The sequence below is a fragment of the Solanum dulcamara genome, chromosome 10 (genome assembly GCF_947179165.1).
Source record: "Solanum dulcamara chromosome 10, daSolDulc1.2, whole genome shotgun sequence".
In the NCBI taxonomy this organism is placed as follows: Eukaryota; Viridiplantae; Streptophyta; class Magnoliopsida; order Solanales; family Solanaceae; genus Solanum; species Solanum dulcamara.
The window spans coordinates 61,406,450-61,421,885 of record NC_077246.1 but is presented as its reverse complement, the minus strand read 5'-3'; the positions used below and the strand labels follow the sequence as shown (position 1 = coordinate 61,421,885).

The 15,436-nt window shown below is 35.5% G+C and overlaps 1 protein-coding gene across 1 annotated transcript in view; it reads right to left on the bottom strand.

The window, feature by feature from the left end:
- LOC129869851 (transcription factor MYB124-like) overlaps window positions 1-13,647 on the bottom strand; it is a 31,946-nt gene extending 18,299 nt beyond the window's left edge. The window contains exon 1 of the mRNA XM_055944441.1: window positions 13,260-13,647. Within this exon, the coding sequence (XP_055800416.1) occupies window positions 13,260-13,647 (388 nt within the window). The remainder of the gene's footprint in view (window positions 1-13,259) is intronic.
- Window positions 13,648-15,436: the final 1,789 nt, after the last annotated feature.

Below are 15,436 nucleotides of genomic sequence, written 5' to 3'. Positions count from 1 at the left end.
AAATCCCCACGATTTAAGGCTGGCATTCGAAAATCAACAATGACCAAAACTCAATCATTTTAATCCGTAGTAAAATAAGTTGAAACAGAGATATAATTAAAATCAAACATAGTAAGATAGATGAATCTGCAGCAAAGAAATATCTGAAATATAAATGTTGAATTGAATAGCTAGATCTGCCTCACACACTGATTCAAGATGAAAGATGGGCTTATCATTCAAAACTGTTATAAATAAACAAGGTACTGTCCAAGATTTGTGTACTTTAATGTTACAATTGATTAAAAACAAGATTCAGAATTATTGCTCCAAATCCTTTCTTTGAATCACTATGAAACAAAGGCTGTTTACCACAAACTAAATGCTTTTGGTGTTAATGCTAAGTGAAGAAAGAAAGTTTCTTTTCCTTAATTTTTTTGTGATTTTGTTTCTGATTTTTGTCACTCATTTTTTCCGAGGAAAAAGCACTCCCTTCTAAAGGGCGTGCTTTGATAATCAATTACTATGTAATTATTTCCCCCACAATTTGAAACAACAGAACTTCTTTTTCTTATCTTCTTTTCAGAGAAAAACAAAACCGATAAGATCCGAGTCGGATCGGATTGATATACATGAGTGACTCAAAACCTGTGAAATTTATCATCTCTCACTTCACACGTGTTGGACAAGACTCAAATCAGTACGATATTAATAAGATGCCCAATTCATATGGCAAATAATTCGTGTGACGTGAGAGAATCAAGAGCTTTACATATGAGGTATACAAGATCCATATAGGAATCCAATCACATGTGGAAAGAATTCGCTACTAGTATGAGAATTCTATAATTCACAATACCCCAGACATCATTCACTATATGAGTGGTTGCATATCTAATCCCTCATCCTCTTATAGAGGTGAACTCGAGTTCATGTTCAACTTTATATACATAATTACAATCTATACCTATATGGTTAGTGTAATAGCCAGCTTGTGTATACAAATTACATTCTTTATTTTAGTTATTTTTTTTCTACTCGAATCTATTTGTTTCGATTCAACTGCTTTTCTAAACATGCATTGCATTGTCGAATTATTTGTAGCTATTAATGACATGCTAAAGTAGCAACACTGATTAAAACATCAAGAAATAGTCAATGGTCAAAAGGTATTCCAATGAAAAGTCAATGTAACTTTTTAAGGTCTTACACAATGAAGAAGAAGTGACCCGTTCCTCCATAACCCATTGATCACTTAGCACACGTGGTATGGAACATGTGCTACGATTTTTTCTCCTTATATTAGTTCATGTGTCTAATTCTCTTAATTATTTAACATCGTACAATTTTTGATCTAGACACCTCTAGATGTCTCACTTGAGTTTCTCTCTTCAATGATCATCAAACTCATCATTTTAGAGAGACTCTAATTTGACTTATAAAACAAGTCATAGCATGATAGTATTTATCAGTATAAATCTAAAAAAAATTCCTATTAAGGAACAAGAAGAGAAATGGCACAAATCTGCACATCCAAAAATAAATGTGGAGAAATTGAAGGTATTTATCAGATCTATAACCAGATTTATTTTTCTTTCTAACATGTGAGTAACAATTACTCTCTAATCTATTTCAAGAATTTTTCTCATTGATTTCGTATCACATTTTTTCTTTTTTGATACATGATTTTTTTCAAAATATATAATAAGTGATTAATTTTAAGAAATATTATTCAAACACCGAGTAATTAACCACGATTCTGATATCAATTTAATAAATAAATAAGATACAATACAAGATTCATGTACCTTATTATTACAACGGATTAAAAATACGAACCAAAAGTATTGCTTCAAATTGCTTCTTTGAATCACTAAACAATAAAGACTATATTTACCACAAACTAAATGCTTTTGGTGTTAATGTTTAAGTGAAGAAAGAAAAATATGGTTTCGAGGCAGATCCTGTTCCCGCACCGTGGATGATATGATATGATTTCGAGGAACGTACCCCACACTGGAGATGACATGATTTCGAGGGATGTGCCCAGTGTTGGGGATGATATACTGATATGACTTTGAGGGACGTGCCCTGTGTCGGGGTAGGTACATGGACATATATGTCCTCTATGGGTCTTGATTGATTATTGATCAACGGGTATGTACCAATAGGACATACATGCATCATTCTCTATGAAATTGCATTGCATTTCCACCTCATTATCATTGATTGATGTCTGTTAGTGATCTATTATTATTGGTGGTTGCTTCCTCTTGCAGGTGCTACTTGAATTCCCCTTTTTCCCGTTATTGATATTGTTGAAAATCAGATGGTGTTGCGTATTCGTTGAGTTACTTTTATTTGTGTGATATCCTTAACTATTACTACCTCTGTCCCATATTAGATGAACACTTCCAACTTTACACGGTGATTACGAAATCATTAATACACTGGAAGACTTTACCATTTTTCCATTTGTTTATATTAATGCAATATACATAGAGTATATAAATAGCTAGTATTAGAATTATTTACATTCAAAAGGCCATATTAATTATAGGGGTAAAATAGAAAAAAATTAATTAATTCTATCTTGATTTAGTAAGTGATCAAGTAATATGAAACACATATTTTTAGTAAGATGCCCATCTAATATGGGACGGAGGTAGTATTGTATATGCTAGGATTGGTTGGTTGTTCATTTTCTGTGCAGGTTGTAGTATTTGGAGGTTTGGATGGTGTGTCAGGACTTAGGGTGTTCGTCACCGCTTTGTTTAGGGTCAGCTAGAGACATTTGTTATTTTGGAACACTCTCTTGCTTTTCTACATTTTTGTAGGTTACGGGCCCGATACATCATGATCATCCTCCTGCACTGTGTCCAAGGCTTGCACTTAGAAGTACGTGAGATTACTGCTAGTTGCTCCATTAAACTTCACACACTCTTATATTATGTCTTTATTCTATTATATATTTATGGATTTCATGTGATGTTTTCTTAGTTCTTTGTTTCCTTTCTTATTTTCGCATTTACCCTTGTAGAGGATTGTTTAGGCTAACTTGTTTTAGTGGGATAAGACAGGTGCCATCGCAGTCGATTTTTGGATCGTGATAATTTCTTTTATAATTTTTTTTCAAAAAATAATTCTTACTTCACCCCTTCTTCCAAAAAAATAAATTAGATATTATTTTTATTTTTTTTAAAAAATAAATCCTACCTCACCCCACTTAACCCTCTGCTCCCAATTTTATTTTTCTCTTTTTATGTTAAATATATACATATATTTTTAGGAAAGTATTTTCTACTTGCCGCAAGATGTTTTTTAAAATAAAATTTTCATTTATTTTATATTTAGTACGCAAGTAGAAAAAAATATTTTCCTAAAAATATATGTATATATTTAATACAAAACGAGAAAAATATAAAAAATAATAATAATTAGGAGCGGAGGGTTAGATAGGGTGAGTAAAATTTCTTTTTAAAATAAAAAAAAATATCTAAATTCTTTTTGGGAAGGAGTGGGTGGCTTAGGGGAGGGGGGTTGAAGTAAGTTTTTTTAAACAGTATTTATAATCTTTTTTTTAAAAAAATATCGGGGGTGGAGGGCATGGGGAAGTGATTGTCAGGACTACGGAGGGAGGAGGTGGTTGAGTGGAGTAAGAAAAATAATTTAGATTTTATTTTTATAAAATCTAATTTTTAGGTTATAGTGATACTTTAATCTTTAATTTTTAACTAATATTAATAGTTTATTTAATTTTTGTCAAATGAAATGTTTTATCCTTGTGACAGTGTTTTTTTAAATAAAAAACAAAGTGTATTACACATATCACTAATGTGTGTTTCTAAAACTAATGATGATAGCTTGAGTATGAAACTCACGCTTCCAATAGTTTAGGTGTGAAACTCAAAAAAATAAGATAATTTAAGTATGTTTTTGACACTTTATTTTTCTAAATAACGGATGCGTATCTCTTTTATATGATTTTCTTTGTTACGCGTGATAATATTTTTTTCTTATCTTACACATGCACTTCTGCTACTTAATCATTATTAATAATGCATATTTTTACTTAGTTAAATTACTTCATCATAGTAAGTTAAATTATGTTTGAATTTCATTGCATATAACACAAAATAACGCAACAATTTAGGGTAGGGGAATGTAATTGTTTCTTTGTCACGGTCTGATTTCTTATATCATGATGACACCTACTTCAACTCACTAATAGGTAAGCCTAACCCATAGCCCAGAGGCAGAAGCAACGGACTATTAAGCAGAAGAAAACCAATGAAGCAACCAACGATAATAAAGAGAAGAAAGAGGAATCAACATAAATACATCCAAGGAACCGTCCCCAAGACCTGACATCCGTAAGTAATCAAGTATCTAAACAAAATAAGAGTACAAGGCTTTTACAAATACAAAATGAGTACAGACTGTCTTTGAATACAACATAAAGACTAGCCTAGACAAAATAGATGAAAATTGGTAACTCCAGACTCCAGGAGCTCACCCAATCTCTGAATGCAAGCTACTCCACACAAAGTTTAAATCACCAGCAATAACTCGTACTATGATCTGCAGGGTGTAGAAGTGTAGTATGAGTACTAAACGAATGGTATTCAGTAGGCATAGGCCGAATGAGCTCCACAAATAAAATAAGTATAAATGACATGTATTCTAGGTAAGTACAACACAAATAACTAAACATGAGCTAACACAAGGTAAGGCATGAAATAAAAGTGAAGAGACAAAATACATAGAGAAAAGAACTAGAGTCAAGGAACGCACCTGAAAGAGTCATCCAACAACTTATTTCCAATAAGCATGCACTATAGGAGTCAACTAATCAAGAACGAAATACTAACTGCCACAGCTGATTACATAGTCACCTAAGAAATAATCCAATTGAACCTAGTAGGAATGTAACACTCCTCAAAATGCTCACAAGTGCCTTAAGAATGCCTTGAGAATAGCCCGCTCAAGTAATGTATTATCCTTAATCTTTTTAGAAAATCTGAGTTCGGAATATCGAACAGGGGGTCAAAACCTACAGGAAAATATTCTCGGTGGATTTTTAGGACCCGTAGATCAAAAGATAGATATCTCAAGGAACTGCGCGAATCAGTAAGGTCCGCGACAAGTCCGCGTCGCGGACTTGCTTGCCTCCGCGTCGCGGACTTGGCAATGCGTTTTTGACCAAATTTAGTTTTTAGTAAGGACACTTTAGACTTTTTCCTAAATTGTTAGCTTAGACGTTTTTAGGACATAATTTAACTCTATAAATTAACCTAAACCCCTAATTCTATTCATTCTTCTACAATTCACCTACTCAAATATTTCTCTCTCTACAAAAGACTCTCAAGGACTCCATTGAAAACTTCAAGTAAATTCACTCAAGCACTCCATCAAAACTCTCAAGTTCTTCCAAATTAATTAGTGTTCTCAGTTAAGGTATTTAGGTATTGATTTATGGATTATTTCATCCATGAAGTCCAATCAATTTCTCAAGATTTTCTATCAAATTAAAGTATGGTATTTTATGGGTTTTATGATCTCTATTCCTATTGCATGAATTATGATTTAAAGTATTATCATGAGTCTATTTTGATATAAATTGATGGTTATTGCATTAAATTGAAGAGTTTTCCCATGAATTCTCCTATTTTGATTTTTAGGGTTCATGATGTAAAATATGAGTATTTTTAATTTTCTTCCAAATGATATTATCTTTATTAATTATGTATGCGATGATGTAAAGCTTATGATCATGCATGTTTTCAAGTCAAATTTTATGGTTTTCAAGTCAATTGATCATTTATTCATGTCTTACCCTAATTTCAAGTACAAGCTATGGTCATGAATTTTCAAAATATGAATTATGATTATGTATTTCAACTATGATATGAACTATTATGTATGACTTGTAATGTGGAAGGACAATGCCCGCATTGCACTTATGTTATGAAAATGAGCTACTCTATGATTTTAAACCCATGCTAATGACTATGATATATGAAATTACGATTTCTATGCTATGTTTGTATTCCGTGAGATTTGACTTAGCATCGAATGTGGACTTGAGGTGGGGACTCGAAATATGGGGTCCTTATATAAAGTCTCTTGTCACATAATTACGTGCCATTGTAGGTATAAAAGGAATTAGAGGCGAATACCCAAATCTCTATGAGGTGAGTACCCAAAATATCAAGGCTTGGAGGTGAGTACCCGAGTCTAAGAACTAGGGGTGAGTGCCTGGTTCACACGACCGCTTAGTAGATCCACTTAGGCATGTAGAAGTCTACCTTGGCAAGTAATCTCTCCCTTTCCTCCGATTTAGGGGTAATATTGGGATTCCATGTTATATATCGCATGGTCTTATTGTTGGTTAAGGTTCCTATCCCACCTATGTATGATATCTTATGTATGCTATGATTTTAAATTATGCTTTTCAAATGCTTTGGTCAATATGATTTTCTCATGACTTTACTTATCTCATCTTATCATGTGTTTTACTTGATCATTGAATTCCATGATTTACGTTGCAGGTCACACCCTCATAATTAGTACATTCCAATGTACTAATGCATAGTTTTGCCTACATTGTCTCATAATGTAGGGGTTGAGGTTGAATATTATATGCATCTACGTGGCTAGTTCAGCTTTTCTATCCGATGGTGTTTGTGGTGAGTCCTCATTTATCGGGGACTAGTCATCGAGTTGGTTATTATTTCAAAGACTTTCGTTATGTTTCATATTGAGGGTGAGCTAGGGACATGTCTTAGCCCCCGCCCATATTTATGAGTAGAGGCATCTAGTTGGATAAATATTTCGAGTCTATGTTATCATGTGACATTCTCTATTTACTATTCATGGTTTAGACTCTCTTATGATGTTTTTGCTTTTATTTTACCTTGTGTATACTTATGATATGTACAAGAGGCTTGGTTGGAACCCTTCGGAGTTTCGATCTCCGTGTTACGACTAGGCCCTAGGTCGGGTCATAACAAGAAACTACCAACAACAAATCCAGAGTACGATACCCTGTAGACTAACTATAAATACAACATAAAATAAGTACAAGTAGAATTAAACAATAATCAATCGAACTACTATACTCCCAGAAGGTACAAACAATAACAATCATACCCTGACACTCATAAAAATGGGGGACCAAACAACAAACAAGTATACTGGTGATAGGCGATGCTAATGAATCAAAATTTATAGTAAAAACAGTAATATCATCGGCGGCTCTCATAAATCATCAATAAACAAGTAAATAAACCCACCCCAATGTTCAGTCTACCAGGTGGGACCCATGTATCTCCCTCATCCGGTTTAGTGGTGCACCGACCAGAAAGGCCTATATGGTAGGGGAAAGTTCATATGCATTGTCTGGGCCCGAATCAGGTCTTATATCTATAGCATCCCCATAGTGGTACTAGAGAGTGAGTATCCAAGATGGTGTAGAAAAGGGCGACCCCACATTGAATAGTTAAATACAGGCTAAAGGCATCCCAGATGCAACCAATGTAGAAATTTTCACATCGGATATCAATAAAAATCGAGTGCATCCTCGATGCCTCTAATACTGCCAGTATAAAAGGAGTATGTCCTCGATGCCTCTTAAGTCTTACAACCAATGTCCAAATGATCTTGGTGGTATGACTCCTATTAAAAACCAGTTTTAAAAATAGTAAAAGTGTGAGAATGATTTCTCAAAACGGTAGTAAATATTCATGCATGAACTGGGATAGTATCACAAAATATGTGAAAATGCTCAATCTATGCAAGTATGCTATCACAAGCATACAAACAAGGCACACGAAATTCGAAATATAACATCAAGTCTTAACACACCATCAAGGAAAAGAAATCTAACCCGGGATCCAATTGCTCCTCGAATATAGCCTCAGGCCCAATAGTAGACAATACTAGACAATAAGGCATCACAAGCCTACCGCTAAACATAGAGAGAAATAATCAGGAAATGGCTCAAAATCAGATAGGGGGAGAATATCTCTAGGATTGACGCCTTACCCTAAAATATGTCATTTCATCTCCCAACGAGCAAAGCTAAGACAAACCTATGTCTATGACAAGCCACTGAGGTCTCAGTATTAGAATAAGGTATCTCATCAAAAATAAGCCCTATCAGAAGCTACACCTAGCTGTAATGGCAACAAAGTGTCAAGACCCAAGCCTAGGGCCTAGATATGACATGGCGAATGAGGAACCCAAATATATCTCACCCAAGCCTCTTAGAATTTATTTATCTTTTCATAGGTAATGATAATTAAATGACAAATGGAAATAAAAGGGTCAAGTAGGACTATAGGGAAACATCATAGCAAACATCAATAGTCAATATTTGTCTTACATTTGTCAAACAATACCTCTAGTTTAATACCTGATGGGGGCTAAGACATGTTCCTAGCTTACCTTCAATTAAATAGAAATAAAGTACCATGATACATGTCTAAAGGTATCAACATAACATAAGCTAGAAAGAAAAAGAATGTTGTTCCCAAAACATGGAGACTCACCAAATAGTAGCCTTCAAACGATCCCAACTAGCCAGGTGGAGGAACGCTAGTACCTACATGGTGATATCATGTAGGCAAAAAGCATGCATTAGTACTTTGAATGTAGTAAGTATGTAGGCATGCAATATACTGGAAAATATTAAGACTATTATAAAGTGAAGTACGTAAATAAGTGCATGCACAAGCAATCAAGTAAATAGCATTTAAATCATTCATTTGTGGTAAGATGACTATAACCGACATTAATACCATGTGAGCTATAACATGAAATCCAACGTAAGACCCTACATTGGAAGGGGAGACTACTTTCCAAGGTAGAACTCCGTCAACATTAATTTCTTTTAACATGTAATGGCCAATTATGGATCCACTAGCCTAGCCTATAAGGGCTCCTATGTTGGCACATAGTTAATAAAATAAGAAGTTGCTACTAAGATTCCCTTATCAAAACCCACCTCAAGCTTCATTTGGATCTAAGTCAAATTCCATGGAATAGTATATCCTAGTAACATAATCATATGTATAATTTAGGACATCAAATCATCATTCAATAGAATAGCTCCTTAAAACCTTTAGTGATTCAAGTATGCAAGAATTGTCCTTATCGCATAAAAAATTCATTAGATTAGGTGGGAAAGACTTTTACCAATATTCATCATTTCATTCAAGACTTCCTTAATCATAGTCATTAGCTTTTTAAAATATTTTAATGGAGTCCATAGCCATTAAATCATGCTTTAATGAAAAATAGAGTGAAACTAGGTGGGTTCAAGTCAATTCAACTCTCCAACATGTTTGTAATTGAAATCATGCATAAACACTATGAAATTCATCAATTGAAATCTTACTTTAAATAACCCACCATGAATCTCAAGAACCTTAAGAATGTTAGTAGAGAAAATACTTGCCAATCTTCAATCTATGCATTTGAAGTCATATTGCATCAAAATAGACCAATAATAAATGGTTTAATCATGATTCATGCTATATAAGTAGAATTTAGAATAACACTTAGGAATTCTTACTTGAAATTAAAAGATTTAGTTGGACAGGGTTTTGGGCTCCATGGGTGGGAGAACCCATGGATAAAGACCCACATACCTTGATAGATTTTGATTTTGAGATTGGAAGAGGAACTTGATCTTGAGGAACCCTAGAATCTTCTTGGTGATGAAGAAAGCCTTGAGAAGAGACTTGGGGAGGCAAGGGTTTTGTGAATGGGAGTTAATGTGAGAATGACGGGTTTAGAAATGCTTAAGGTCGGCAAATAGAGAGGATGTAGTCATAAATGACCCTATTTACTGATAAAATATAGGGAAGGACCACAATACCCTTCTTTAAAACTGGTCGGATAGACCCTACGAATGGGTACTTAAGAGTCATAGATCTTTCTACAACTAGTAGAAAGGACTCGTTTTGCAGGGTCTGGGAAATACTGAGAATTGAGTCGCTGAACCACTTTTACGACTCATTCTTACGAGTCCTCAACTTTTTTATAGACCCAAGTTCTCCTATTGATCCTGAGAAAAACCTGCAAATCCTGAGTTCTGAAGTTTTTTTATGAGTCATGTCTTTGACTCGTCACACTATCTACGAGTCATAACCTTGGCACGTAGACTCCCTTAGTCTAATTCCCAACCTCAGCATAACTTCTAAGAGTCAGTCTTACGACTCATAGAAGTACCTAGACTCAAAGGTTGAGTTGTAGAAGGTGATACAGTCCACTTTCTTGAAATTTTTCCTTCGTTTTGACTTTTTGACTTATGGGATCTTACAATATCTCCCCCTTGAGAACATTCATCCTCGGAAGAGATTTAAATAGAAAATAAAGAAAGAAATGAGGACTAGCAACCCAACATGAATGCAATAACACATAAAATTCATGAACCAAGAGATTTTCATACTTAAGATAAAACATGACTCGAAAACCAACTTCATAAACATGCATACATATGAAAGACTTAGGAAAACTAAAACGTATGAGTTTTAAAAAATTTGAGCATGAACAACTTAGTACCTTAGGCTTGAGTAGAGTGAAAGGGATGAGGGTATCCCTTCATCATATCCGCTTCTGCTTTCCATGTAGCACTTTCAACTTTTTGATTCCTCCAAAGGACTTTGACGGATGCAACTTCCTTGTTCCTCAATCTCTTGACTTGCCGATCCAAAATTTCCACCGGAACTTCTTCATTGGTCAAGTTTTCTTTAACATTCACTACTTCTAAAGGCACAATGGAACTTACATCACCTACACATTTTCTCAACATCGATACATGGAATATCGTATGAACCATAGCCATTTCTAATGGAAACTCCAATTCATAAGAAACCTTGCCAACACGTCTCAAGATCCTATAAGGCTCCACATACCTAGGGATCAACTTTCCCTTTTTACCAAACCAAATTACACCCTTCATGGGTGAAATCTTTAAGTATACCCAATCATCCACATAAACTCAAGGTCCCTTCTCCTAGTATTGGAATAGGACTTTTGGTGACTTTGAGCCGTCTTCAACCTTTCTCTAATGACCCTTACTTTCTCCAAAGCATCAAGTACCAAGTCAGGACCTAATAAAGTCATCTAACCTACTTTGAACCAACCGGAGACCTACATCGTCTCTCTTACAAAGCCTCAAATGGTGCTATCTTGATACTTGAGTGGTAGCTATTGTTGTAAGCAAACTCAATAAGCGGTAGATGGTTATCTTAACTTGCTTTGAACTCCAACACACAAGCCCTTAACATATCCTTTAGTGTTTAAATTGTTCGTTGGGTTTTCTCTTTGGTTTGAGGATAGAATGCGGTACTTAGCTTTACTTTAGTACCAAGTCCTCTTTGAAATGATTTCCAAAAATAAGTAGTGAATTGGGTACCACGATATGAAATAATTCACAGAGGCATACCATGCAACCTTACCAATTCCCAAATGTACAACTTAGCATAATCCTCAACACTATAAAAAGTCTTAATCGATAGAAAGTGAGACGACTTCGTCATCCAATTGACCACCACCCAAATCGAGTCATAATGTTTTTGAGGATGAGACAATCCTACTGCAAAGTCCATGTTCACATCTTCCCACTTCCAAGTGGGGATTTCAATGTCTTGTGCAAGGCCACCGGCCTTGACTTGTTGACTATTTAGGCACTCGTCCACAAACCTTTCTATTTCCCTTTTCATGCCACCCCATCAATATATCTCCTTTAAATCTCAATACATTTTTGTCAAACCAGAGTGAATAGATTATGGGGAATTATGAGCCTCCTTCAAGATCAAACCTCTTAGGCCATCCATATCCGAAATGTATAATTGCCTAGAAGCATAGGTCTATAACCTTGCCATTTTTCATCAAGACACAACCCAAAATGAACCTTAAAGAATTGAAATATACAACAAACCCTTCTAATCCTTTCGGTAGAGTTAAAATAGGAGCGAAAGTAAGTCGATCTTTCAAAGTTTTGAAACTCTTTCCACACTCATCCGTCCATAGGAACTTTGCCTTCTTTTGGGTCAATTTCATCAAAGAAGATAAAATGGAAGAGAAAACTTCGACGAACCTTCTATAATACCTGACTAGACCCAAAAAGCTCCTAATGTCCGAAGGAAACAATGGTCAAGGCTAATTTCTTACCGCCTCCGTCTTCTTAGGATCAACCTTGATTCCTTCTCTAGACACTATATAACCAAGGAAAGCCATCTCTTTCAACCAAAATTTGCATTTACTAAACTTGGCAAACAATTGCCTATCCCTCAAGGTTTGAAGCACAATACTCAAATGACTCTTATGTTCTTCCTCACCCCGAGAGTAAATCAAAATATCGTCAATGAATACCACTATAAAAATATCTAGGTAGGGTTTGAACACCCTATTCATTAGATCCATAAACACCGCCAGTGTATTTGTCAATTCAAATGATATCACCAAAAACTCAAAGTGGCCATACTTTGTTCGAAATAACATCTTGGGAATGTCACACTCCCTTACCCTTAATTGATGGTAGCTGGACCAGAGATCAACTTTTGAGAAATGACTCGCCCCTTGCAATTGGTCAAATAGGTCATCTATCTTATGAATTAAATATTTTTTCTTAATAGTCACCTTGTTCAATTGGCGATAGTCTATACATATCTAAAGTGACCCATCCTTGTTTCTCACAAATAACACGAGAGCACCCCATGATAAAATACTTGGCCTTATAAATCCCTTTTCCAACAAGTCTTTTAATTGCTCCTTTAACTCTTTTAATTTTATCGGGGCTATTCAGGAGGGAGGAATAGAGATAGATTGGGTATCGGGGAGAAGATTGATACCAAAATCAACTTCCATTTTAGGAGGGACACGAGGGAGGTCATCAAGAAAGACATCAAAATATTCATTTACCATAAGGACCGACTCAAGGGAAGGACATTTGGAGTTGACATCTCTAACCCTTACAATATAATAAATGGAACCCTTAGAAATCTATTTTCAGGCCTTAAGACAAGAAGTGAACCTACCCTTAACTACCGAATCATTAACCTTCAATTCGGGAATAGGCTCGTTTGGAAATTAAAACTTGATTCCTCGAGTTCTAAAATCTATAGAAGCATAAGATGCATGCAACCAATCCATCCCAAGAATAACATCAAATTCTACCATGTCAAGCTCAATGAGATCACAAGGAACAATTTTGTGCAAGATAGATAAGGGACAATCCTTATAGACCTTTCTAGCAATAACTGACTCACCAACTGGGCTAGATACCAAATATGGTTCTAACAACATTTCGGGTAACACATCAAACCTATTAGCAAGGAATTGAGTAACAAATAACAAATTAGAACCCGAGTCTAATAATGCATACACATTGAGATCAATAACCTTTAACATACCGGTGATGACATCGGACATTTTCTCAACTTCTTGTCTACCATGCAAAGCATAAAATCGGTTGATAAGTTGGACACTCCCTTGAGCTTCTCCACTATGAGCAATTTGGCCTACCACACCACTCCTACAATCTCTAGCTTGGTGAACCAATTTACCACACTTTAAGTATGCATTGGAGCGGGATAAGCATTCCCCCTTGTGAGTCTTTCCACACTTCTTGCAAGCGGGGAAAGCTTGAGCACCCATATTATCAATTGGAACCATAGGATTGGAACCTTTGTCCTTATTGAATCTTGAAGGAGGAGTATTGAGAGGACCTTGCCAACCTTGGCCCTTTCCACCACCACTATAATCAAACTTTTGGTGAGTGAACCCTCCACTAGAAATTCTAGCCTTCTTAAACCCTCTTGACCTCTCCCTTAACTTCTTATCCTCAATTTATTCTACATATGTCATAAGTCAGGAGATGTCCATCTCTTTGACCAACTTGGCCATCTTGCATTCCTTGGACACCAAACTAGAAATACCATAGATTAATTTTCTCATTCTTGCCCTCGGGTTGGAGACCATGAAAGGCGAATACATAGACAATTTGGTGAATTTGAGGGTATACTCCCTCATACTCATTCTCCCTTGGTGAAGATTGATGAACTCTTGAATCTTTGATTCCTTTAGCTCCAAAGGAAAGATACGATCTAGGAAGATACCCTTGAACTCTTCCCATTCTATGGGTCCCATATTTTTACCCTTCTCAACAACCTATTTCTCATACCAAACCCTTTCTATGCCCTTGAGTTGATAGGCTACTAACTCAACCTTTTCATTTGGAGGTATTCCCATAATAGCCACAATTCAATAAACTTCCTCAATGAACTCTATTGGGTCCTCATCTACCTTGGAACCTGCAAATTTGGGTGGATTCATTCTTTTGAAGTCTCGAATCATAGAAGCTGGGGTAGGCACTTGAGGTAGAGGAGGACAAGTGCCTTGATTAGCTTGGTTGGATACGGCTTGAACGAACAAAGTGATGATATTTCGTACCTCCACATATCTTGGTCCTCGTCAACAACCCTTACTCTAGGTAGAGGTACCCTTCCTTGAGGTAATATCTAGAGAATATGAAATAATTCATTAGTTAGAGAAAATCTTACAATAACTCTATGACACGACTTGAAAGAAGGGAATGTTTCCTAAATACCTCATAGTCTTCTATTCATAATTTTGGCGCACTTCACAACCATGAATAGGACCCTATTCAATGCAGTATGTTGGACTTCGAGGAACATTTAAAGCCTCGACTCTAATACCATGTTTTTCATGACCAAAGCCTAGGGCCTAGATGTGAACATCGAATGAGGAACTAGAAGATATCTCACCCAAACCTCTTAGCATTCATTTAGCCTTTAATAGGTAATGACAACTAAATAACAAGCGGAAATAAAAGGGGAAATTGGGACTATGGGGAAATATCATAACAAACATCAATAGTCAAGATTTGTATTATATTTTTCCAACAATATCTCTAGTCTAAGACTTGGCGTGGGCTAAGACATGTCCTAGCTCATCCTCAATTAAAATAGAAATAAAGTACCATGATAGATGTCTAAAGGAATCAACATAACATAAGCTAAAATGAAATGAAATATTGTTCCCAAAACATAGAACTCACCAAATAGTAGCCTTCAAAAGATCCCAACTAGCCACATAGAGGAGAACAAGGAGGAACGTTGGTCCCTACATGGTGATATCATGTAGGCAAAGAGTATCTGTTAGTACTTTGAATGTACTAAGTATATAGACATGCAATATAATGGAAAAAATTAAGATAATTATGTACATAGGTAAGTGCATGCATGAGAAATCAAGTAAATAATATTTAAATCATTCATTTGTGGGAAGATGAATACAATCGACATTAAGTAACATGAAAGCCAACATAACCCTCTTCATTAGAAGGGGAGACTACTTGCCAAGGTAGAATTCCGTCAATGTCCATTTCTTTTAAAATTTAATGGCCAATTATGTGTCACGACCT